Genomic DNA, 26475 nt, shown 5'->3' on the forward strand with positions numbered 1-26475 from the left:
TACTCAATTATAAACATCAACAGTTTCAAAGATCTTTTATTGCCACGTGTACCAATTAAGGTACAGTGATAAGTGCATTACCATACAGCCATACTAAAAAAGCACCAAGACACACAACTACATAAAAGTTAACAAACATCCACCACAGCGGATTCCCCACATTCCTCACTGTGATGGAAGGCAATAAAGTCTAATCTTCCCTCATTTTTCTCCCACAGTTGAGGCAGTCAAAAAATTGGTTGGGGCGATCGAAGCTCCCGCATCGGGGCTGCAGTTGAAGCTGCTGCGGCTTGGAGTTCCCCCCAATGTCGGTCTCTAATGAGAGACCACGGGCTCCACGATGTTAAAGTTCGCAGGCACTCATAGTTGGAGCTCAGAGGTCGATCCCTGACAAAGGGATCCCAAGCTCCACGATAGTAAATTCGCAGGCACCCACAATGGAGCGCTCAAAATCGGTATCCAGCAAAGGCTGCCCACTCCTAGATGTTAGGCAGCAGTGCAGACGGAGATACGATACGGGAGGGGAGGGAGGAGGGAAGAGAAAGAAAAGAAAGGGGGGAAAAAACGCACCTCCGTCGAGGTAAGAGATTAGAAAGAATTTCCCCCACATAAAACAACCTAAAGAACACCAAAAACATACATTTACCACATACTAAAACAAACAACGAAGAAAGGGACAAACTGACTGTTGGCGAGGCAGCCATCGCTGGCGCCACCCGGTGTCGCTGCTTATCATAGATAATTAGCCCATCCAAAAATATTTTTCATTTGCATCATCTACACAAATGCAATCTTGTTCAATTCTAAAACTATTACTTTCAACTCCAAACAATTAGTAGTGTTTCCTAATTAAGTTCAAAATTAAATGAGAAAGACCTGATTGCAGTCTGAGCAGTGTTAACTAATCTTAACTGGATAGCTGGCTTAAGTACGGAGAAGGAAAGTGTTAGGAACAAATAATGTCCTTACATGATTATTACTCTAATGAAAAAACAGTACCACTCTTTCTAGAACTTACTGTATTCTCTTAAAACAGTTAAATGTCTCCTTTAAATATGTCCTACTTGATTATGGTTTGGTGACAACTCTCAATATATAATTAGCTGTATAAAGAAAGAAAATTCCACTGGACGTTGATCTATTATACAGAGTCATTTACTAGTTTTGACGGTCTTCAAAACTTACCAAACATTTCTTTGAACTTTTATAGCCATAACTGCGAGCACTTGGACTCAGGAACCCTTTCGTTGGAGTAGTGTTGTACTGAGTAGATAAACAGATAATTAAAATAATAACTCCAGTGTTATAGCACTCCACTTTAAACATGCAGCGAAGCACCTTATAGACAAATGGTTCAGAGTCTGAAATGCTAAAGTTTAACACTAAAATACCATGCGATTATTTAAAAACTTTAAATCGTTAAATAAAACCGATAGATGGACTTAAGGGAATCACTGGCACTGGGGATCTTTTGCTATATTAAAAAAAGTTTTTGTAGTTCAATACATTGGATACTAAACACTCGATATTTAAAAAAAATCTTTTGCCTTTATTAAATCAAGAATAACTGTGGGATATCTGTGCAGCAATAATTTGAAAAAATTAGTAGCATCTTTTTCCAAAAGGAAGATGCCGACAGAACAATCTTGGTTTAAAGATCCACAGGCTTGATCATGAAAGCCTGGTTTTAATTAAATTAAAAATGCAACTGCACATTACAAATTCCTACAATTTACTATTTTCAACAAAATTAATGCGGGTGAATTCAAATTCAAATGAACTAACATGTAACCCTCAATTTACAATTTCATTGCTAAACATGGTACTTGCATGTATACTGTTTGCTCATTTATATCTAGTCATAACCTAAATTCAGAATGGGGATGTACTGAGGCTCTATGGTCAAAAGGCTATTACTGCTACCATTTCTAAGTCAAATACCTTTCATTCAGAAGTCCAACACAAATTAGTCATTAGACATTGCAATTTCAAATTACGAATAATAGTTGAATTGAAGATGGTTTTGAAACTAAAGAATGATTTGGAGAAATAATACGTGGTCAGAACAGTTCAAGTAGACGCATGCAAGGCGCTAAGTGATTGGAGTGGGTAGAAAAAGACTTGGTTAGATCCTACTGGATGGACTAATTCAAATAGAAAACAATAACCTTTTCTATTTGAAAGCAATAAGAATTGACCTTACCTTGGATTGAACACTGGATCGATTACAACCATTTGAGATTGAATGATTTAACCCAGGGGAACTTCCTGCAGAATGGGATCTCACTACCGGGCTGCGGCGATCAATGTCATCTGCTAAACCTTCCCGATGAATTGGATCTGCAAATGAAACTCGACGAATCTACACAAAACAAATGTGCAACAAAAAAATACTTACTCTTATCTCATGAAATATGGAAAACTGCCAATTTGAAACATTTGCTTAAGCCAAATGGGCCTTGGATTCGCTTTTATCAAATGTCTTGTGCAGCTTTCTAATCAACTTGAGTTCGCCTTGCTAGATTGCCAAATACCATTGACCAAAGTACAAAATTCACATAGGTAGCACTCATTTCCGAGTTCTTATTCAGCTTAAAGTACATGCTTGCTTCCTACACTAGTGTGATGAATGGTTATTTGTAAACAGACCAAACAGAAAACTACTTGAAACAGAAAGATGCATTTAAGCAAGATTGCACAGATTGAGCAATTTATAATATTGCCAAAATGTACATGCTCAACATTTGTGGGTTTAAAAACCCAGAAAAACAAATCTTTCCAACTACCAAAACACACTTTACAAAATATACTAACGACTGAGAAATAATACAACACAAGCAAGAGGTGAACTCCATCAGGTTCGGAGTAAATTGTTGCATGTAGGCATCCTTGACCTTCCTTCAATTAACACTTTGTAATGCAAAGGACACATTCAAGGAAATACAAAGTTATTTCATTCATGTGTGATGGGCAGCTAATGGTCATAATCTGGAATTGACAGCCTTCAAAAGCATACTGGAAGTATATTCAATCACTTTAAAATAAGTTCCTAGCTCAAGAGATGCAAGCACAGCTGACAACGCCAACATGTTATCCATCTCTGCTTGCCTGATAAGCTATTGCTAAGAACACTTCCAATTCAACTATATTGCTGCATTTTGAGTCACATAGAACTACATGTGTTACGAACAGTAGATTTAGAACCTGAAGGATATCAGTAAAACAAATGGACTTTAGGCAAAAACAGCTTCATGATTACATTCGTTTTTTTTTGTTTTGATCCTTAGATTTAACCAAATTCAAACTCCTCAGTTGCTGTGATGGGATTCAAACTCTCAACTCTGGATCAATGGTTGAGATTTTTGGCCACTAACGTAATAACCTTTAATTACTGTGCTACCGTTAAGTGTTCAATCCACAGAATCTCTAAGACACAGTCAAACCATACCCTATTGTGCACCCAGAGTGCACACATTTTCCCAAGCAGGGGTCAATGAGGCAAAATAATCAATTTTCCAAGAAGCTCCGAAATGAAGATCAGTCAGTTCAACAATATCCAAGGGTCAAATTTGCGACATCCATGGTTCAGTTAGTCAAATGGATAAATGTACAAATTTACATTTCCAAGCTGAAAATCTCAATATTGCATTACCTTATTCACTGGTGAAGGAGAGTCATTCTCAGATGGCCGTTTCATTACTTTCTTAAGAATACTTGTAGATGGCGAGGCTGTGGGTGACCAAAGGCAAGAAACCTGCACCTCTGAAGGACTGTGTAGGATCGATCCCACCAGCAACATGCTACCATTTTTGATCTTCTGTGGCGATTCCATGAGTTGCTCACACACACGTTCAGCTGCATCGCTGTCTGGTATCACAGGTTTGGAGAGATCAGGTTTTGCAATTACTTCCACCTCAGGTGGCGGCTTTTCATTTTCATCAGACTCCGCGGCTTTGAGTTGCACTGCAGTTTCTAGTTCATCTTGCGCAAGCTCTCTGTCTGAGACAGTTGCCTTTCCAATCTCAACTGGTCCTGCCAGTACATCAGTCACTTTCTCAGGAGGGAAAGAAACACCTTCGATATTCATTTGATTCTGGTCTAATTTACAGCTATCACCATGAGTTTCTTCATTTATTAATTGTTCACTCAATGAAGCAGCAGGCTCATCAGCATTGTGCGTCATTGGTTCTTCTAGTACTGGTTCTTCTATTACTGGTACTTTTGAAGTATCATCTGCCTCAGCTCCTGCCTTCAATTTCACTTGCTTACTCTGTCCAGAATCTAAAGTTTCTTCTATTTCCTGCTCTGCCGCACATGTCCCCATTTTCTGCTGTGTTAAAGCTTCAATGACTACGATGAGGCACTTTTCTTCAATCGAATCCACTTCTGAAGCAACAGTACTAAAAGACGGACCAAAAGGATGTATTTTGCTGCTTTCAATTATGGGCGTACTAAATGCACAAGGCTCAGGTTCATAATTTCCAGTGTTCTTAAACATGGGACTTTCAGAAAACTTCTCTTCAGAAGATACTGAAAAACTCTGGTGTGAAACATGCCCTCCCAGCTTATCACAATGTAAATCTTGCAAGGCAGTATCCTTCTCACTTTCTGCATGTGATTTCCCATGCTCTTGCAAGGGGTTCCGGCAGCAATCACAGCTTTTAATTTTCCGTAGCCTTTTACTTCTCACATGGCACTTAAGTTTTTCATTCTTTTTGACTGTATGCTGCACGTGTAGATCGCTTGAGCAATCAAGAGCTGGTGTTTCAGCAGTTGAAATCTCTGCCTCAAAAGGTAAGGATTCAACACCAACACTTGTGCAGGCTTCCTCAAATGTGCTCTCTTCTAACATAGTTTCCATTTTCACATTTTCAGTAGTTTCAGGATGATTGCTCTCATCAGATACTATTGCGTCCATTTTGGGGCTGGTTTCTACATTTGACTCTTCAACAGTCTGAACCTCAACAAGTAGCTGTGTGATAGGATTTACTTCACTTACATCTTTATTTTCTGCTTCTACAGCACCCTCTTCCTGATTTCCCATCTCCTTTTCTTTATCTTGCTTCAAAATTTTAACCTCACCAGATTCATTTTCGGAGCACAGCTGACTGTTGTCCTCTGTTGCTTCATGTCCCTTTACTATAGGTGTCTCACTCCCCTCAGGAGACAGCTCTGTCCTCTTTGTTTTCCCCTTAGATGTTCTGCTTTTCTTTTTCCCCCCGAGATGTTTAGGGGTGTCTTCAGAACACTCAGATATAGTCATAGTGCAACTGCTTTCTGCATCAGATAAGCCTTGGGATGATCTACGAGTGTGGTAGCGAGAACGCCACTTGATTGCAGGTTCTTGGGAATCAGTTTTTACACCAGAATTCTTTTTAGTTTCTGAGTTGTTGGATGAAGTTCTAGAATTGTTTTCTTTCTTCTTTGACACTTTACTCTGAGAAGACTCATTCTGAAGAAACTCCACATCCTGGTTCTGCGATCTTCTTTGGAATTTGCCACCCTCATTTTTTGCCTTCTTGTTAGTCTGATCAGGCACAGTCACTTCTAAATTATTTCGAGAAGAACGCCTTCGTGTTTTATTTGGTAGTGTTTTTGGATTTTGTTCATCACTCTCATCTTGAAGAGATGTAGATGATGATTTCTCTTTTGAGACTACAGTAGAAAATAAATCTCTCTCCCCAACATCTACTGGCTGTTTGCTATCTGACCGACTCTCTGAATTTTGGCTGCAGTCAACTTCACATAGATCGTTTTCATTTTCCTTAGCAGGATTTGTATTACAAGTTAAAGAACCTTCTTTTGCATCAGATGGCTCATCTTCAGAACACTTGATATTTTTGGAAGTCCTGGGGCGTTTGGTTGGCTTTTCTAAGATCAACTGTTTAGTTTTACTCTCCTTGCGTCTACTTCGTCTACTCCCAGTGATTGAAGTGTTCAAACACACCTCCTGGGAAACTTCATCTATTTCACATTGTGATACTTCTTCCACCTTCTTTGCTTTGTTCTGCAGAGGGATAAGAGGTTCAGTAGCTGCTTGTGTAAATTTACTTACAGGCGATTGACTGAAGGAGCATGAGGTGGACGGATCAAACTTCTCCAAAGTAATAAATGACTGTCGACGGCTACTGTTTTTTTGTGGCGTCCCAGAGACAACATCGGATGATGTGGAACTGCCACTGACATCTGTTTTGCTCACTGATTCAGCAGCAGCGTCTACACAACTTGATGGGGAGTCAGTGACAGCATCCTTTGCTTCCTCTGGTTTGTCGTTGCAATCAGAAGCTTTAGAATCCGGGGTGATTGGAGTTCCATTTTTTTCCTGATCAGCATAATCCTGCATTATTTCTCGATCAAGCAATTTGCTTTCAATGTCTGCTTCTGTTGTAAATGAGTCAACCGCTTCACTCTTTGCTGCCATCTTGTCACTCTAAAGAAAAGGAAATACAGTTGTCATGATAAATGCAGGACACTGTAGGATTAAATTAGAATTTGTTTTCTCAAATAAAATGAGATTATTACTTCAAATACACAAACTAAGAATGCTTTCCATCCTGTACCACAATCAGTTCTTTACTCTATACAATACCCTGATTGTCGACTCATTGGACTGATATTCTAAAAATTACTAACCAATGTTCACTAACTTAAATCTGGAGCTGAAACACACATTGTAAATCTTTTGTAAACCAATCCTCAAGTTCTTCCATTAAACCAATCCTTGCTCCAAGGGCAGAATTAACCTCACGATGGAATCAATGTAAATGCACAACCACAAATTACCCAATTTAAATTCAGAAATCTTATATATTATACAAACTTCCTTATGTATTAGCAAGAGTATTAATTTACTTGAGTTAATCGCATCCCAATTTACATTGATTTTAAAAAAAAGGCAATTGGAAAAAGATCTGGTAGCTTTTTGCAAGTCTCAGAACAGGCTATTCTGTTGAATATAAAATAACGGGGAAAGGTGATTCATGGCAGAGAAGCAAGAAAACACAGATACTGGAATAGTAAGGAAAAAAGAGTGATGGAGGAAATCGAAGAGTCAGGCAGCATCTGTGAAGGGAAATGGACAAGACAAAATTTAGCAAAGTTACCAGTCCTGAATGGAAACATCATCTGTCCATTTCCCTCTACAGGTGCTGCCTGGCTAACAGAGTTCTGCCAACACTTGACTTATGCAGTCTCAATATTTCGTTGAATCTTTCAAACTTACGCATCGGGTTTCAGTTCATATTAATTGCCCTTGATAAGTCCATCCGGTCTGGCTTCCCAATATTCACCCTCAATTGTGTTGTGGCCAAATTACCAATGTAGATAATCCCCCCCCCCCCCCCCCCAAAAAAATCAGCAAAATGCCAACTCACCTGCTGTTTTTTATCAGTAGTTGCGTCCATTTCCTCAGCGTCTTTTGCTGATTTTTCTCTGAAGGGTTTGGGAGGGAGAGAAGGGGGAAGAAAATAACCAGATCGTGTAATTAGATAGTACAGTAGCTAAGGGCTATTAGTTGCACAAAATGTATGACTTATTAATAAGGAACTTGTAATATTTTAAAACTTGCAATTCTCAAAATATTAAGATGACATCAATAGCAGGTCATCTTTACAAGTGTTATGTTTCAAATGTGTGACAAGCCAAGGTAAAGTATTTGTTTTAGAACAGTTGGATTATTTCTGAAAATTCAACAATTTGAGGCATAAAGCCCATTAAAATGGAGAGGGTAGGAAGGGATGACTATATCAAACATAAAATGGTCTGTGTGCTACAACTTGTATAAAATGCTGGACATGATTGAACAGAAGTGCAAACAAATTGACGTGACAGCCAAGACGGAACACCAACACCTCTACTTTCTGGGCAGACTGAGGAAATTTAGCATGTCTCCAATGATTCTTAAAAAACTTCGACAGATTTACCATAGAAAAAACATACTTTCGGGTTGTATCACAGCTTGTTTTGGGACAAGCTCAGCCCAAGACCACAAGACGTTTCTCAGAGATGTAGATGTAGCCCAGTCCATCACACAGACCAAACTTTCTACCATTGACCCCATCTACACTTCACACTGCCTCTAACAAGCAGACAACATAATCAAAGACTTGTCGTCCCTGCCCAATCATCCCTTTGCCCTGCTCCTGCCAGGCAGAAGGAAACAAGCTTGAAAGCATGCACCACCAGACACAGGACCAACTTTTTCTCCTCCGTTATCAGGCTTCCTTCATTAGTGTGCAGTTCACGTCTACCCCAATGAGGACATTGGACTTTGTCTGAGGTCCTGATGAGCTACAATGCTGGGAAATAAATTCTGCACTCTATCTTCTTGTTTGCGCTACCTATTGTACATGTTTGAACAGATTGTATCCAACTATGGTATGTCTGATCTGGTTGGATAACATGCAAAACAAAGCTTTTCACTGTACCTCAGTATATGCAACAATAATAAATCCAAACCTAATCTTTTAACACAAAAGTAATCTGCGAGCCAGAACAAACTCCTGAACCACAATATACATTCAGTAGCAATGACACACGTAGTCACACACATATCACCACATGAAAGCGACATCAACTGATTGTTAAAATTTACTGAAACAGCCTGGCCGTAGCAGAGTGCGTTAACAGCAGCATTAATAATAACAACCAGAATACTCTTCACTAAAAGTTGAATCATTCAAAATAAAACAGTACATTGCACAAACCATGGAATTTAAATTACAGGCAAATGCTTACTGGCATGCAAACTAAAGAGGATATTTGATACCATGCAAGAAAATGATCTACTTACAAACTTCCTTCCTGAGATTGCGCATACTGGGAAAACAAGTGGGAATCCTGAGACGCATCCAAGTTATTGTACATTGCGGGAATGTCAGTCCTGTTTTGTGGGAAATAAATCTTCAAATCGACAAGCCCTTTAAAAACGATTAGTTATTCTATTTATTAATTCATGGAATGGGCATGAGGCCGGCAATGCCAACATTTATTGTCCATCCCCAATTGCGCGCACCCCCCCCCGGGCTAAAATGGACAATTAATCACAATAATGGTGTCAAGTCACATGCAGACCAATGAATGAAGTATGTATCACTGCAGGTGGTGAAAATCTGAAATAAGAACAGAAAAATGCTCGAAACACTAAGCAGTATCTGTGAGGAGAAGTGGTTAACACTTCAGATGAATGACCCTTCAACTATCAACAGGAGATAAAAGAGCAAGAACAGGAGAGAAACAAAATGCTGGAACTGAGAAATACAGAACCCAACACGTGAAAATCAGAAATAATGGCGAATGCTGGATATTCTCAGCAAATTAGTTAGCAACCGTTGGAGTGGAGGGAGAAATAATAGCGTTACTACTCTCCAGCTGCTGCTTGATCTGTTGAGTACCCCCATCTTTCTTTCATTTCAGTTTTCCAGCTACTGCCTACTGCTTGCCAGTCCCATAGTCTGTCCCTACTCCCTTCACTCATTTTTCTGTTCAGTTGTCGTGATACAGCATGGAAACAGGCTTTTCGGTCCATAAAGTCCGCACCAGCCAGCGATCATCCACACACTAATTCTAACCTATTCACTCGGGACAATTTACAGAAGCCAATTGATCTACAAACCTGCAACTATTCGGAATGTGGGAGGAAACCAGAGTACCCAGAAAACTCCCAAATGATTACAGAGAGAACATACAAAAGACAGCTCGGTTTCTACATCTCACAGACATATGCCATTGTCTCTCCAATGCTCCCTCTGTACAACAATTAATTCATTCTTCTCCAATGAAAGCTCATCCACTGGAAACAATTCTATTTCTTTCCTCCACCCACTCGGCCCCCACGCCCACTCCCCTCCGTGGACCCGTTAGCGGCAAAAGGCACTTATGCAGGGAGGAGGGAGCTCAGGGGTGCTGCCATTACTGTGGCCTGGCCGAGCCGCACGCACAAGATGGCGGAGCGTGAGGAGGAGAGCGGCCGCCATCTTTCTGAAGTCGTGACGCCGCCATCGGTGGAAGCGGCCGCTGAAGGAGGAGAAGAAACTGCCCGCTGCGGCTTGTGTGCGGTAATGGTGCGGCGCGCTGGGCCCAGGCGATAGCTGGGACTGGAGGACTCCGTGGGTTGAAGGGAATGCGGCCGCTACCGTGGCCTGGCCGAGCCCGGACTACTGGAGAGGGATAGGGCGGCGGCGCACTGGGCCCGGGCGATAGCGGGGAGAGCATCTCCCTCCTGCTCGGAGTGTCCCCCGCTCTGAGGGGAGAGCGGAGAGAGTGAGGTGCCCCCGATTGCGGGCGGGCGGCTCCGCTAACGGCGTCCATCTTGTTTGTGCGAGTGAAGAGAGAGGCCGTGCGTGCGCAATGGAGACATCAGACACACAGCAGGCCTTGGGAAAAGGTGTTTAGAAAGGAGATTTTTGAATTTTAAAAGCTCTCTAACTTAAAAAATATAAGACCGATTTAAATGAAAGTTGCTATAAAGAGTGTCCCTGAGAGTGGTGATTAAGGTGGCACAACAATTGTGGTGCTAGGGTTTACCGTTTTGGCAAAATCACATCACAGAAACACATCACATACGGATATATATATATACAAGAACAAGTGGACCCAAACCTCTCCTGCATTGGAGCAGTACCCTCTTTCCCCCCCCCCACCCCCCTCAAACACTCTTATCCTCCCTCCTCAGGAGATATTTAAACTTTAAAATGTGATTAACTTAAAAAATATAACATCAATTTCAATGAAACTTCTTCCATTAGCACCAAAGGGATTACGGTAAGTAAGGTGGGCCTAAAATTGTCGCGCGATCGTGCAGTTTTGGCTGTAGTTCAGGAACTAACAGAGTTTTAGTATATAAACATAGCACAAAAAGTAAGGAAATGTGTGTTTGGTAGATTATTTATTTGTTGTAACAATGCTTCTTGGTAATAAATCTTATACTGTTTATTTCCCTTTTAAATGGTGCCACATTTGTAAGGAACATGCATTTGTGGGATGAGCAGCAGAGCTGAGTGTATGGGTTGCACCCATGAACAATTTGCCAAATCTTCTCTGCCAATGCCAAACAGCTTATTCTGCTGTTGCTATTGACTTGTTTTGAGCTTCTGGTACCCCCAGGTGCTGACAATCAGGTGCCTGATTGGCACCTGATTGGCAGCATCTGTGAGCATGGGCCCTGCTACAGTGGTTAGTGTGATGGTGTGGGGCGGCATCTCCCTCCCTGGAAAAACGAGGCTTGTCATCATTGGAGGCAATCTCAATGCAGAGAGATATCGAGATGAGATTCTGCAACCAGTGGCAATCCCATATCTCCAGTCTGGGACCGAACTCTATCCTCCAAGATGACAATGCTCACCCCCACAGAGCAGGGTTTCTCAGAGACTACCTCCAGAATTTGGGAGTGGAGAGGATGGAATGGCCTGCCAGCAGTCCTGACCTCAACCCCATTGAACACTTGTGGGATCAGCTTGGGCGTGCTGTTCGTGCCATAGTGACCAACACAACCACGTTGGCTGACTTGCGACAAATGCTGGTTGAAGAATGGGATGCCATCCCACAACAGTGTGTGACCAGGCTGGTGACCAGCATGAGGAGGAGGTGCCAGGCTGTTGTGGCTGTGTATGGTTCTTCCACACGCTACTGAGGCTCCTGTTTATTAAATGAATAAATTGTTAAATTGCCAATATGTCTTGTTTCTTCAGACTTCAATCATCCAATCCACCAAACAACACCGAACAAGAGTCAATGGCAGAATAAGCTGTTTGGCATTGGCAGAGAAGATTTGGCAGATTTTTCATGGGCGCAACCCATATACTCAGCTCTGCTGCTCATCCCACAAATGCATGTTCCTTACAAATGTGGCACCATTTAAAAGGGAAATAAACAGGCTTTCCAACGGTATAAGATTTATTGCCAAGAAGCATTGTTACAACAAAGAAATAATCTACCAAACACAAATTTCCTTACTTTTTGTGCTATGTTTAGATAGATATAGTCCAGATTGAACAAGGCCTCCATGCTTTCTTGTAAAGGTCTGCATTTATTTCAAATAATTTTAAGTTCCATCACTTAATCTATGATCCTAAGTATTAACAATAAAAAACAGGCCGTGCATACTGACAATTTAAGTGCCAAAATATTTTATAGCAAATCAATTAATTAGTTGGATGTGTTGTTATTCAAATCAATACCAAACAACTTTTTTTTAAAAAGGGTATAAATGTGAAATAAGTGATATAAAGCTCAGTGTTCTTGTGGCACACTGCTGGCATAGTAAATAAAACAAATGTTCTATGAACTCCATACAAAAAAGCCAAAACACAGTATCAAGGTTATATGTTTAGTAATAGTCTCCTTTTTTCCATTCGTCTTGGGTAAAAGACAAAACCACCAACCCGCACACCCTTCGCAAACAAAGAATATTTTGATCACATTTGTTTCTTTAACTCACCTCTTTGTCTGCAACACCTCTTTCTGATGCTCAGTCAGTATCCTTTGCTTTGGTTCAGGTGGAATAAACACGAAGTCTAATGACTGCTCCTCCTCAAGAAGTGATTCATGGCGTGGTGTTTTTGAAGAAAAATCCAGTTTCAACTAGTAAAAGAAAAGTGGTACTTTTTGTTCAGAATTTCAGATTATTAGTCCAGATGCAGTCTACAAAATAAATATTCATAAAACATTTCTAAATAATTCACATTCATCTTACAGTCAGTGTTATACAGCACAGGGATAGGCCTTTTGGCCCACAATTCCATGCCAACCTTCATCTACATTTCCTTCCCCCACCCAGTATCCACCCATCACTTGCCAGGCTTTGTTCCATCCACGGTGTCTGGAAAACGGATCCCGACCCGAAACATTGCCTGTCCACCTACCCATGTCCTCCAGTGATGCTGTACCATTTAGCTACCCATATTCACCATGATCATGTATTTAAAAACAGTACACAAGAATTAAACCTCTCATCACTTTGGAAAAACAGCAAACTAATCATTGGGCATAATATTGATCGTATGGTATCACAACATCATTATCATTACACACCAAGCTTCATGAAACAGTAAATTTTCTTCATTCTACTTACTTTTGCTGGCGTTTGAAGAGGGGTCTTCTCTTTTAATTCGTCAGCTCTTGGTAACAATGATTCTCTTTTCTCTATAGCATTAACTTCCATACCACTGACTTTAGCATCTAACTGGGAACTTTTTGACTGCAAAAATAGATTTAAAATGGTCAATGGTGCAGCTGAATGTACCTGGGATTTTCTCTAGGATACTTAGTCAGCAATGGTCTTCATTCAAACAGCAAAATCAAAGTATAGCAAAAAGACATTAAGACTGTTCAAGCCTTGGGAATGGGCACACATCATAAAGCTTGATCATAACTTAATAATGGAAATTTCTACTTGCTTCTCCATCCAACCATTTTGTTTTTTGCAGGAGAAAGGGACTTGCATGCCTTTATCACAAATACAAATTTCATCATTTTGTTGCATATACCAAAGGCAAGATAAAATTGTTGTTGGATGACTGCAGAACATAAAATCAAGGTTTATGGCAATAGGAAGCTAGGAAAGTAGTATGGACTCCAAAGACAGATCAGCCACGATCTGATTGAATAATGGAACTGGTTCAAGGGACCTTAGAGCTGACAGCTGTTCTCATTTCTTATATTCAATGAATTGGAATTAACCATTAGCTTCAATCATTATTACCAGCTTTATTTAATCACCAAAGGGTCAATTCCAATTGATACTTTCTCAGGACTACAATCATGTAGGAACAAAATCACTTCACTAATATACTTGCCCGCAAAGAACAAGTATCTATGGTTCTGCAGCTTGTAGATTTCCTTCTAAATAAAATTAAACACTGCAATAACTTTATAACTTGGAATGTCAAATTTTATTTCCACAGCCAAGGAAGGAAGCATTGGTGAAATATGAAAAGCAATTTCACTTTAGGATATTGAAGGTATGGTATTAGCATATTTGCTATGAATTAGTAGCTTCTGAAATCTTAGTTTTGTGTCATGGCGGAAAGTTAACAAACTTACCAAATCCGAGTAAGGACCACTAGACTCTTCCGTCAACTCCAATGCCTCAAAACCAGGCAAAATTATGGGGGTTTTCTGCTTGACCCAGGTTAATATTGGCCTAGAGGAAAGAAATGAAAGTTTTAGTGCTGCAAAAACTTGCCAAGTGCAATGGAGAAAAGAACAAATACAGAAATATTCTTTCAGAATCAATGTCAAATTAAGTGTTAAAATTTTAATCGAAAATTTAAAACATTGGAGCAAAAGGTATCAACAATGTACTCATGTAAAATGCGGTCATAGCCACGATAGAATAAATGAGTGCAATGAAAATGCCACAAATTGGCTGATGTCTGAAAGCACTTTTAAAATATCAAAAACAAACACCTTTGATGCCTTTGAAACTGATCACCCTCTGCTCCCCTAAACACCAAATATATGCTCACTTCATTTTCTCTGGGTAGGTTAGTGCTGTGGCTTTGGCAAAAGTAGCATTCCAAAATTGCGCAGTTTGGTTTCTGATCTGCCGGTTCTTGTGCAGGAAAGTACTGCTGAGTAGTGAAGATAATTGTTCTAGCAAGATGCTGTCATAGGCAGAAGTGTAACGGGACTGCAAACAAAGAAGAATGTCTGCATGCAACCTCTCCAGCTGCAGAGAAAAAGAAACATTTCAGCCAAGCACCCAACATGACAAAACAATGGAAACTAAGATTGTTAAAGAGAATCATTCCTTTTGTATTAAGTACATTACATCTCTAATATTCTTGCACAGAAAACAAATGCTGATGTGGGAACTGTATAATGTTCAATGAAGAAATGCATCACAAAATAAAAAGCATTCCATTTAATTGTTAAAGGAAATCAGCCAGTCACAATTTTCAACGATCGGAATATAGACCATACGAGAAATCTACAGCAATGTGTCAATAACCATTTGGACAAAAACAGTTGGGAAGGATGAAGGGCCTGTTCCAGTTACGCGATTTTTAAGGCAACTGCCGGCGACTGTCAAAGTCGTAGCAGATTGCCGAAATTTTCTTTTACCCTACGACAATGACCACGACAATGTCGAGTCAGGTCGATACAAGTTACTTTTTTTGTGAAACTAGCACCTGGCTAAGAGATTACACCGTCTTCGGACACATCACGAAATTCCCACACTTACCTGGCCGTCAAAATGTCGCCTCCAATCTACCCGTCAAATGTCCTGACGGTAAATAAATTGGTTAAACAAAACTATCTTCTGGTTTCTTCAAATGCCTTTTCTTAATTTAATATTATGTGCTTCTAAATGCATCTACGACAACCTAGCAAACATGGGGACAACATGCGACAGCGCCCGCAATAAGCTACGATACCTGGCGACAAGCCAGCTGTCGTCGAGAAATTTCTAGCAGGTAAATTTTTCCGCGACGCGCTGAGATCCACTCCGATTCATTGAAGACTCCTCACGATCTTGCCCACGACACCCCGGCAAACGTTCGGCGATAGTCTAGTCGCCTTATAATCGCCAAACTGGGACAGGCCCTTTAAAGACCAGGCTAGAGACTATTTACAAATGCAAGCCAGTCCCAATGTTCTTGAAGCAGGAGGCTATGAAGCATTCTGAATGAGTCAAGTTTCATAATGCGTGGCATTTGGGGGGCGTGACTGTGTTCTGCAGCTGCGGCTCACCGGCAGTCTCTCTTGTCTTTTTTTTGTTTTTTTGTCTATTGTCATCGTTTAATGTACGTTTTGTTCTATTTTTAACTCTGTGTTTGTGGGGGGGTGGTGGGGGGAACCTTTTTTCTAATCTCCTCCTCAACGGAGATGCGACCTTTACCGTGTCGTATCTCCGTTCGCGCTACGGCCTAACATCGTGGAGTCGGCGGCCTCCAGCTGGGATCGACCTTGAAGACTCCGGTCGCAGGGCCTGGACTTACCATCTCGGAGGCTTCGGCCGTGGGCCCTGCAGACCGCAACATCGGGAGCTCGCAGGTCCCTGGCTGGCGACCGGTTTTTGGGAGGTCCAGCCGCAGCAGCTTCGACAGCCCCGAAGCGCGAGGTACGATTGACCCGCTCGCAGGCCCTTCATCGCCCTGCGTGGCCTGGCCGCGGCACTTTCCATCGCCCGGTGGGGGCTCAGGACCTTCATCGGCCTGCTCGGCTCGGCTCGGCTCGGCCCTGGGACTTTCCATCGCCCGGTGGGGGCTCAGGACCTTCATCAACCTGCTCGGCTCGGCCCTGGAACTTTCCATCGCCCGGTGGGGGCTTCAAAAAGTTGGGAGCCTCGATCACCTCGTGGCACCACGGGAGAAGAATGAGGAGGAGATAAGACTTTTCTTTGCCTTCCATCACAGTGAGGGTGTGCCTAGAGCAATCACTGTGATGGCTGTTTGTGTTAAAATTGTATCTGTGTGTCCTGTGCTTTTTGTTGTCTACTGCCGGACCCTGACGTGAGAGGACGCTGGCGCTGTTTATTCGCCGCTTCTCCGTTAGGATAGTTTGTCTGTTTGTTTTTATGTTTGATTGTTTTTGTAAAGCGCTTTGAGCTTCTGGTAAGGCGCTATATAAAATAAATGCTTATTATTATTATTGTAATGTGTTCCACCAGGTGGCACTGTCAGTGACAGCAACCTTGCTGTCTATGTCTTTTTTGTTATTATAGTATGTGTTAATGTTCTCTGGTTTGTTTTATGTGGGGGGTGGAGGTCGGGGAAAACTTATTTTTTTTCAATCTCTTACCTTGCCGGAGATGCGATTGTTTTCCGGATCGTATCTCCGGTCGCTCTGCGGCCTAACATCATGGAGCTGGCGGCCTTGCACGAGGCTGACTGAGCCCCACCGCAGGGCCGTGGACTTACTATCGAAGCCTGCGAGCCCTTGCCTGGGATCGACGCTCCAACTGCGGCCTGCGGATTTCAACATCGAGGAGCTCGCAGTCTTGGGTGGAGACTGATGTCGGGAAGCTCCAAAGTCGCAGAAGGTTCGACTAGCCCCGACCCGGGGTCCAATCGCCCGGCGTAGGGAGCCAAGATTCCCCCCGATGCGGGAGCTTGATTGCCCCGACGCGGAGGGCCCGACCGCCAGCTGCAGGAGCCAAGATCGTTCCGCGTGTGGACAAAGAAGGGAAGAGATTTAACTTTTTTTTTGCCTACCATCACAGTGAGGAGTGTGGAGGAGCTATGTTAAAAGGTATTTTGTGTGTTTTAGTACTTTTTATTGGTTTGACTGTTTGGCAAATCAAATTCCTTGTATGTTGGAGCCTGTGGCGGCTCCCAAGGGTCGGGCCATACCACTACCGACCCCTCGGCACAGGAATGGACCAGTCCAGGGGGGGCGGTCCTTTGCTACGTATACAAGGACGAGGTTTTGGGCGCAAAGTCATTCCAGCAGACTTGACCGGTCTGATAACTGTGAAATAAAACCGAACGTGCCGAAATACCTGACTCCTCGCCTTTATTTCGGGCCTCTTTCGACGCGCCACATTGGTGACCCCAACGTGATTTGAACACGCAGCCTTCTGATGTTTTAGAAGTGGCGCCCGGCATTGATTATTCTGCCCTGGCGGAGGCCCAGCTAACGGACGGGGAGATGCCCGCCTACCGGACTGCCATCTCTGGCCTCCGCCTTGAGGATGTCCCCCTCGGCCCCAGAGGAGCGACGATATTGTGCGATGTGTCGGCAGGTCAGCCGCGCCCCATCGTCCCTGCCGAGTGGCACCGGAGGGTGTTCGACGTGGTCCACGGGCTGGCTCACCCATCCATCCGGGCGACGACCGCACTGGTAGCTGCGCGGTTCATGTGGCACGGTCTGCGCAAGGTTGGCCACTGGGCCCGCACCTGCATTCCGTGCCAGACGGCGAAGATTCAACGCCACGTCCGGGCGCCACTCCAGGAGATCGGTCTACCCTGCCGCCGTTTCGACCACCTGGACGTGGACATTGTGGGCCCTCTCCCGCCGTCCAGGGGTATCACCCACCTCCTCACGGTGGTGGACCACTTCACGTGGTGGCCGGAGGCCATACCGCTGGCCGACACAGCCACAAGTGCTCGTGCGTTGGCCGCGCACTGGATTGCTCGCTTTGGGGTGCCGGTGGTCATCTCGTCGGACCAGGGGCCACAGTTCACCTCTGAGCTGTGGTCGGCCATGGCTCACCTGTTGGGCGTGCGGCTGCACCACACCACGGCCTATCACCCGCAGGCAAATGGCCTGGTGGAGAGGTCCCACTGGCGGCTGAAGACAGCGCTGAAGGCGCGACTCTCCGGCCCCGACTGGATGGACGAGCTACCATGGGTCTTGCTGGGCATCCGGACTGCGCCCAAGGAGGACCTGGCTTCATCATCAGCGGAGCTCGTATACGGGTCACCGCTCACGGTGCCCGGGGAGTTCGTTCTCTCGTGGCCTGGGCGAGAGGAACCGCCCTCATCCACCCTACAGCGTCTTCGAGAGCTAGTTGGCAAGCTCGCACCGGTGCCGACGCCCCGCCATGGGACATTCCGCCCTTACGTGCCATCGGCCCTCCGGGACTGCGCCTTTGTGTTCCTGCGCCGTGACGCCCACCGGACGCCACTCCAGAGGCCCTATGAGGGCCCGTACCAGGTGCTGGAGCATGGACAGACCTTTGTCTTGGACATGGGGTGCCGGCCGGAGGCCGTGTCAATTGACCGCTTGAAGCCGGCCCACTTAGACATCGACCAACTGGTGCGGGTTGCCCAGCCTCGGCCACGAGGTCGCCCCCCTTTGCGAGTCCCACCACCTGTCCCTCTAACTGTGCCTCCGCCGGCCCCTCTGTCGACCGATTTTCATACGCGGTCCGGTCGGGGTTGTGTGACCACCAGTGCGTTTCGTGCCTCCGGTTCTGGGGTCCTGTGGCAGCTGCCAAGGGTCGGGCCATACCACTACCGACCCCTCGGCACGGGAATGGACCAGTCCAGGGGGGAGCGGTCCTTTGCTACGTATATAAGGACGAGGTTTTGGGCGCAGTCATTCCAGCAGACTTGACCGGTCTGATAACTGTGAAATAAAACCGAACGTCCCGAAATACCCGGCTCCTCGCCTTTATTTCGGGCCTCTTTCGACGCGCCTCACTTGGCTAATAAAGTATGATTATGATTATAGCACAAGATATAAATGAAAACTTAATAGGAACAATCTACAACTGTCCAAGGGTGATGTAACACCAGTAAAAATTGAGGATATACGTTTCAAAGTGACATATACGATATTCAAATATTTTAAGCAGGCCTAATAAGCAGAAAGAGGCAACTCAGCATTGGATAACAGCAAAAATGAAAACATTAAAAAAAAATGTAACTTGTTACCTTATTGCACAGGTGAGTGTTGTACACCTTCGAAGCACCATTAACTGGACTAAAGAAAAAACATAAATAATACATTGAAGAAAATGCAGAAATATGAGCATCAATTGATGAAGGTTCAGCTTAAATTACAATGAACTAAACTATCTAACTTCAGTAAGGAGGTACAATATAAATGTAGCCCTAGAATCGATCATATATGAGGAGATAGCAGTGTAACGAGACAAAAATGAAACTCTTCAGAAATTCCAAACAAAATTAAAAAGTTGAATGATTATGAAAGTTCCTCACATTCAAACATTTAGTTACTGTGTTGGCTTGTGAGCATGTGTGGATGGCAGGAGGAGGAGAAAGGGGGTGTAAGATGGAGACAGGGTCTCCACCTGCTGAATTTCCTGCTAACCATTTAGAATGGGAGATCTTATGCATCACCAGGCTGTGTCAATAAGCTGCAAGTCTGTCTCCCATATCGGGGACGAGCCAATCTGTCCCCTTATTAATAAAGAACATAGACACAAATGCTGGAGTAACTCAGTGGGTCAGGCAGCATCTCTGGGGGGAAAAAAAGGAATAGGTGGCGTTTTGGGTCGAGACCCTTCCTCGAACAATCCCTGTCCCACTTTTTGTAAGGGAGGTCAAACGATCCCTGTTCTAGGCGTACACTGGCCTTATCCCTGTACTCTATCTCATCTACAAAAAAACACTACGACCCTTATTTATACTCTGTCAGGTGCTGCCTAAAAGGTACTTGCTAGCTGCCAATGAACAAAGATGTTCAAACAATGAGAAAATTCTTGACGTACACACCTTTCACTTAAACTGAATAAAGCACAACCAATCCATAATAAAGCATAGCATTTAACAAATCAACCGGCATTGCCCACAGCTGCACCACAAAAACCAATTAAAGCAAAGTTATGATGTGCAACTTTTGAGTGCAATACAACAGACAATAACTCTTACACATACTTTGATGTTCTTTCATAGAAGATGGATATGGAGTCGGCCAAGTTGATAAACACTGCTTGAATTGCTGATGCCATAGACAAGTGAGTGAAGATACTGGAGAGAATGCCAACGATTCCACCTCCGATGGATACCATTCCAGAAGCTGGCATTTCAAATTGAGATTCATTGGAACTTAGCTCATGAAAAGCATCTGTGATTTTCACTAGAAGCTTAAGCAATGAAGAAAGATTTCCTAGAGGCTCTTTTTTTTTCTTTAACCAGTGGGTAGGCGTTTGTGGTGCTAGAAAAAGGAGGGGGAAAAAAATCATGTTTCATTGCTCACAACAATCCCTTCTTCGCTCGCTGAAACTAGGCTTGGATTTATTACCTAATTTGGGCTTTTTGGTTAAACAGCTAATAATTTTTTTTTAAAGTATGAAGAACAGTCCATAAACTCGAGGCAAAATCCAACACCATTGTTGTTTAAATACATTAATACTTGCTGATTTGAGGTCTATCCAAATTTCAAGTTTTCTGGTTACTATTGTTAAGGTGACGAAATAAATTATGAACTATCATTGCAATGAGACTACCTGCCAGCAAACTTCAGCTCATGGACTGTTAAAATGAAAAATTAACACTTATCCTGCAAGATACCACCGGCACATAAACATTAAAATATTGCAATTTTTCACATAGACTCAAATTTGTTAGAAATCACCTCTTCAGCCAAATAACAATACAGATTCTAGATTTGAAATATCAGCATCTGCAGTCTCTTGCATCTCCAAGAATGCAAAGGCAGCAGCTGAACAAAGTAGAATACAGAAATTGAGTTGAGGTGTGTGCACATGTGGGGGGAAGGGGTAAAAAGAGGAGTGGGGAGAATAAAAGCTTTAAAACGGTGGTTTTCCTGCCTTGAGAACCAATATACATCGTTGAGCAGTGATAATACCTGAAAACAAAAGAGCTCAGGCCAGGATATAGGCAGAGGTTTAGATTAACTTATGTTTACAAATAGGTACAAAATGGAGTGCCTGACGGGAAGTGTAAGAGTTTGAAACACAAATAAGCATATTGGCGGTAGACGCCTTGAAGCAACAGAGGATAAAATGCACAATCACTGTTTCAATTGAAAAATGTAAATAAAGCCCAATTTCTGCCAGCCTTGTACTAAACATGACCTGGACAGAGAACTCTGGGCCAGAGTTTTATCTGTACTACAAATCCAATAAAGGCCAAAGGACAGTTAATGCTACCTAACTCAGATGCTCCAGCACTTGGTATTTTACTTAAAATTCCAGGATCTACAGTTCCCTGCATCCCTATTTTGCTGCCTCCTGTTCAACTTCAGGTTACATTTAAAGCAGGTAGTAAATACTTCACTTCAGATTGTAAATTACATCAGTAGAAAAATGACATGAATAAAGTTCAAAACATAAATCTGCTCAAGTTTACGGCATAATAAACATTGCAGCAAGGTGTAGCATTAGTACTCACTGTTGGCTTTTAGTTGAAACTGGGAAAAGTCAACACACTCAACCATCACGCTTAAAATATGAACAATTACCTCCAACATGGATAAGTTCTGAAGAAAATAAAGAAATGAATAAATAAAGCCATTCTATTACTTGGCTAACTGCTAAAGGATTTAGATGAAGAGCATCAATTAACCCAAATGAACATCCAGCCTGGAAAATCATATTCCTAAAATATTCCAGTTTTAATCTCCACAATTTAACAGAATACATTGGAAATCCCAACTCCACCCCGTCATTGATTAGTTTGCAGAAGCGATTTTAATTTAAATTATTGATTAGTTTAGAACAGAAGTGATCTTAATTGCACTAACACCGTCTTAATTGCCCTAACGTCTGAAGAAGTGTCTCGACCAGAAATGTCACCCATTCCTTCTCTCCAGAGATGCTACCTGTGCCCGAGACGCTCTCAGAGATGCTGAGTTACTCCAGCATTTTGTGTCTATCTTTAAATGCACTAACACTGAGCTTCCTAAGAATGGAAGTGGTCTTAATTGCACTAACACCGTCTTAATTGCACTAACGTCTGAAGAAGAGTCTTCGAGTGCATAGTTCCAAGCTTTTGCTGATCCGGTGAAATTGACTAAAGGAAATTTGAGACAGCTATCAATATATGTAAATATCCATGATAGTCAAATTGCTAATAATCGGTAATCCCAAAAACAAGTATCAACCAAATACATGGTAGTGAATAACCATTCAGCTCAAGATTTAAAAAAAAAAAACTTGGCTCATTTCTGATAAGTTGTACTTAACAGAAGTAGTAACTTGGTCCCTTAAACCTCATAGAATGGGTGACCTTGCTGTTGTAGAAATATTCAAAAATATATTTACTGTTTAATTAGGACCTCATGATGACCCATTGTTAAAGATTCAATTATTTAGTCAATTAAAAACACTGGAAAAACATTTAAGCCTCTTAAATCCTCAAAAAAATATTAATTTTAATTTTAAAAGGGCACCTAACCCTTGCCTGTCAAAATAATTTATCAAACTGCACCAGATCTATCCTGGGGGCAGGTCAGTAGGCAGGGAGAACTCCAAAACTGGACTCCATAAGGAATCCAAAAGACAGGCACTAAAATCAGATTGAGGAAGGCGAGAAATTTGGTGAAACCCAAGAGAAGGCCTACGTACACAAGAGGCAGTAATTATAATTGGACAGGTTAGTTCAGGGGATAAATCATTACTGTTTATGATTAGAGAATGATTTAACTTTTCAGAATCAAAATGAAAACAGGATATTTCCCCCAATCACAACACAAGCATAAAATGTGTGGCAGTTTAACAAAAAACAAATTCAACCATATGCATCCACAACACAACTTAATATTGGACAATGACTAGTTGCTGCCACCCAATAAGTGCCTTGCTGCATTTGAAAAGGTACTTACAGATAAAGAGGCATCATCCAATATTGCTAAGATTTTGATACTTAGCTCCTCGCAGCATACATTGGCTTCAGCTGTTGGCACCAGAGCTGCACAACATGCAAATGTTTTATACAATTCAGCCCAAGCTCTCAGCACTGACTTCACTGTAGACTAAAGGAGGAGATTGTGGAAGGAAAGCACAGTAGTAGTGAAAAGGTTCAGTTTTCATATTCTGGTTTATAGGAAAACCACATATTAATATAGATTTGCTTAATCATTCAAGACTACAGCGAACAAAAGCTGTTCAATTAAGCTGGAATTATTTTCAGTTAATGGGCTAACAGAATATTACCACTTCCATTCATTCACTTTGTCTAACTCTAACAAAATTTCTGTCAACAATAATAGGCATGAATACCAGTAAGCTAAGCCCCCAATCATCCAGGATGCAAATTAAGTATATTTAAACTCATATACAGCTTTGAAAATGTTGCTTTAGATAATTTTCAACCTAACAATATTCTACTATATTTCCACTTGTGTTGCAACCATCCAAGAAGTATTTTTTTTTAAACAAAGTGCAGCAAAATAAGATTTCTCAAATCCTTAACTAAATTTACTGGGCCTGATTATGTCCATGACTGGCTATCAATTTTAAAAGGCTCAATTAGGCTACTCCATAGTATCCTCTTTGAGAAGAGAGGAGCTTTCAATTTGTTACCATGAAGGAAGGCAGGCAGGCAGGCAGGCAGGCCGTCCGTCCGTCCGTCCATCCATCCATCCATCCATCCATCCATCCATCCATCCATCCATCACTAAAACTCTCATCTTGTATGTACATTTGTTTGTTTGTTCTCAAAATACAGCCCCACACCTGACCTTCCCTCTGTGGTGCAGCGCGGCGGCAGAGTCAAAGAAGATAGCCGCCGGCAGGACGAACATGCCGCAGTGCCTTGCGGCCGCTCTCCTGCTGCTGGCCGCCGCGATGGCTGCCCAGGGCCAGGGTGAGTGGCTCCCTCTCCCCTTTCTTCTCCCCCCCTTGCCCGCCCCCAGGGGAGACTCCCTGGCTGACAACAGGTCCACAGGTCGTCATTTGGGGGAGGGTTGCTGGGCCCACAGGAAAGGTTTGGACCCAACAGGGGTTGCCGGGCCCGCAGGAGAGGTTTGGACCCAACGGGTCCACAGTCGTCTAGTTACTTATATAACTGGAGACCAGATCACAAGCGTAAACTAAGTGACCGTTATGCTGAACACTTGCACTCTGTCCGCCAAGGCTTGCCAAATCTCCCGGTTACTAATTCCCCTTCCCACTCCCATACAAACCTTTCTACCCTTCATCTCCTCTATTGGAGGAGAGGTCACATGCAACTAGAGGAACAGTACCTCAGATTTTTAGATAACGTCAACACTCCTCTCACATCTCAAGTTACTAATTTCTCTCAACTCCCCTCCCTACTATACTCCTCCTTACAGCATTACATTTCACTCATCCCTTCTTCTTATGACTCCTTTCCACCTTTATTCTTTGCCCACCATCTGCCAATCAAATCTCCCTCACCTGCATCCACCCGTCACTTCCCAGTCTCCATCCCACCCATAACTCTCTTTTCCAGCTCTCTCCCATACTACAATCAGTCTTTAGAGTCCCGACCCAACTCTCTGTCCATTTCCTCCAGATGCTGCCCGACCTTCTGAGCTCCCCACACATTGTGTTTTGACGAGAACCATTACATTAAACAAGTTTATTCCATACCTATCAGTAACATTACCTGTGGAAGATTCTGCTTGGTAAACAAGTGATTGATTGGTAGTGTCAATGCAATGTACATAGCACGGAAATCATGCTCTAGTGCATCTCCTTGATTTACTTCATTTGTCTAAGGAAACAAAGAATAATACAATCACAAAAAAGTGAAGAGATAGCAGTCACTAAGGTACTTCAAAACCCAAATTGTAAGGTCTGTTTAAAACTATCAGAGGATATACTTAACTCTTGACTGCCATTTACCACAGATGAAGGGGAAAAAAGATAGCATACCTGGATGACCCGTTCAGTCAATGGATTAACAACAATACTCCACATCCGCCAAAGGTGCTCTTTGTTTTCTGCCAGTGCTGCAGACTGGTTAACAACATTTAAAACGGACTCACTGAATGCCAGTGAGCATGTAGGGCCAGACAACCCATAACCAACGAGAGTCTCAAGAATAGTGAAAAACCTAAATTGCAAATTAAATATAAAAAATAGAATTACACACCTGCTGGAAGTGTTCTCTTACACTAATCATGGTCGCAATTACAAATATTGAGCAACTCAGCTTAATTTATTGAAAAATAATTATGCTGCTACTGCAATCTTTCCACATCATTTACATAAAATACCCTAAATATGACAAAACAAAACCCGCCTCAGTGTTTGATTACTAATGAAGGCATCAGGAGAATGGGGTTGAGAGGGAAAGATAGATCAACCACAATTGAATGATGGAGCCGAATGTCCTAATTATGCTCCTATGACTTATGAACCATGGGAAAGAAATACGTTTTGTAAAACACTAGTTTGAGCACCACTGGAGAAGTTTATCGATTTCCAGGCACCACATGTTAAGATGGAAATGTACTGGAAAGAGCTACATCAAAATGATTGTAGGTTTTGGGACATTAATTATGCAGACTGAAGCAGCTCTGGTTGTTCTCCCCAAACTAGAGGCAGACCAATGCATCCTGACCTGCTGAGTTGCTCCAGCATTTGTCTCTTTCTTTGATATAAGCTCTTTGTTATTACAACTTATCAACTGGAGAATGGATGCCAGCCCCGTTCTACTCGAGGTCTGTAATTTTTCCCCCCTTTTTAAATTTACTTTGCCCATCTTTATAATTCTAGGTTGCTAACTCGCTTAATAAAAAAGGTTTCTCATTTATTCTGGTAAGTGTTAAGTCAATATTAAACATACTTCTCTGATACTTGTCATTCTTCTTTGAGAATTAAATTCAAGTACATCTTAAAATTAAATGAAGGTTTTGGGATTCAATTGTGATATTTCTTGTACGGTAATCGATGTAATAAATCAACTTTAACACAAATACTTAACATTTATGATACAACACTTCAAATATACCTTTCTTCAACCACACAACATTCCACTAAATTGTTGTGAAAGAGCAAAGTGATCAGGAAGAGTGCTGGAGTGCCCTGGAAATACAAAGCAGTGACAATTAAATTAAATAAATTGATATTTTTTTTTAAACAGGATCTGCAATGTTGGGCTAGCTAACCAATATACTTATGTCACATTG

General features: G+C 42.4%; 1 protein-coding gene across 4 annotated transcripts in view; it reads right to left on the reverse strand.

The window, feature by feature from the left end:
* rif1 (replication timing regulatory factor 1) overlaps positions 1 to 26475 on the reverse strand; it is a 50421-nt gene that overhangs the window by 3318 nt on the left and 20628 nt on the right. For 3 of the 4 annotated variants that reach the window (XM_078403351.1, XM_078403352.1, XM_078403350.1), the window contains exons 17-32: positions 26298 to 26371; positions 25217 to 25397; positions 24948 to 25055; positions 23200 to 23349; positions 21768 to 21855; positions 20289 to 20568; positions 19323 to 19371; positions 14466 to 14668; positions 14041 to 14140; positions 13070 to 13195; positions 12437 to 12579; positions 8792 to 8881; positions 7374 to 7431; positions 3653 to 6430; positions 2204 to 2362; positions 1186 to 1263 (exon numbers count right to left, since the gene is read on the reverse strand). In XM_078403351.1, coding sequence (XP_078259477.1) covers positions 1186 to 1263; positions 2204 to 2362; positions 3653 to 6430; positions 7374 to 7431; positions 8792 to 8881; positions 12437 to 12579; positions 13070 to 13195; positions 14041 to 14140; positions 14466 to 14668; positions 19323 to 19371; positions 20289 to 20568; positions 21768 to 21855; positions 23200 to 23349; positions 24948 to 25055; positions 25217 to 25397; positions 26298 to 26371 — 4665 coding nt within the window. The remainder of the gene's footprint in view (positions 1 to 1185; positions 1264 to 2203; positions 2363 to 3652; positions 6431 to 7373; positions 7432 to 8791; positions 8882 to 12436; positions 12580 to 13069; positions 13196 to 14040; positions 14141 to 14465; positions 14669 to 19322; positions 19372 to 20288; positions 20569 to 21767; positions 21856 to 23199; positions 23350 to 24947; positions 25056 to 25216; positions 25398 to 26297; positions 26372 to 26475) is intronic. The other variant, XM_078403353.1, reaches the window with a different exon arrangement.

Source organism: Rhinoraja longicauda, chromosome 8 (genome assembly GCF_053455715.1).
Source record: "Rhinoraja longicauda isolate Sanriku21f chromosome 8, sRhiLon1.1, whole genome shotgun sequence".
NCBI lineage: Eukaryota > Metazoa > Chordata > Chondrichthyes > Rajiformes > Arhynchobatidae > Rhinoraja > Rhinoraja longicauda.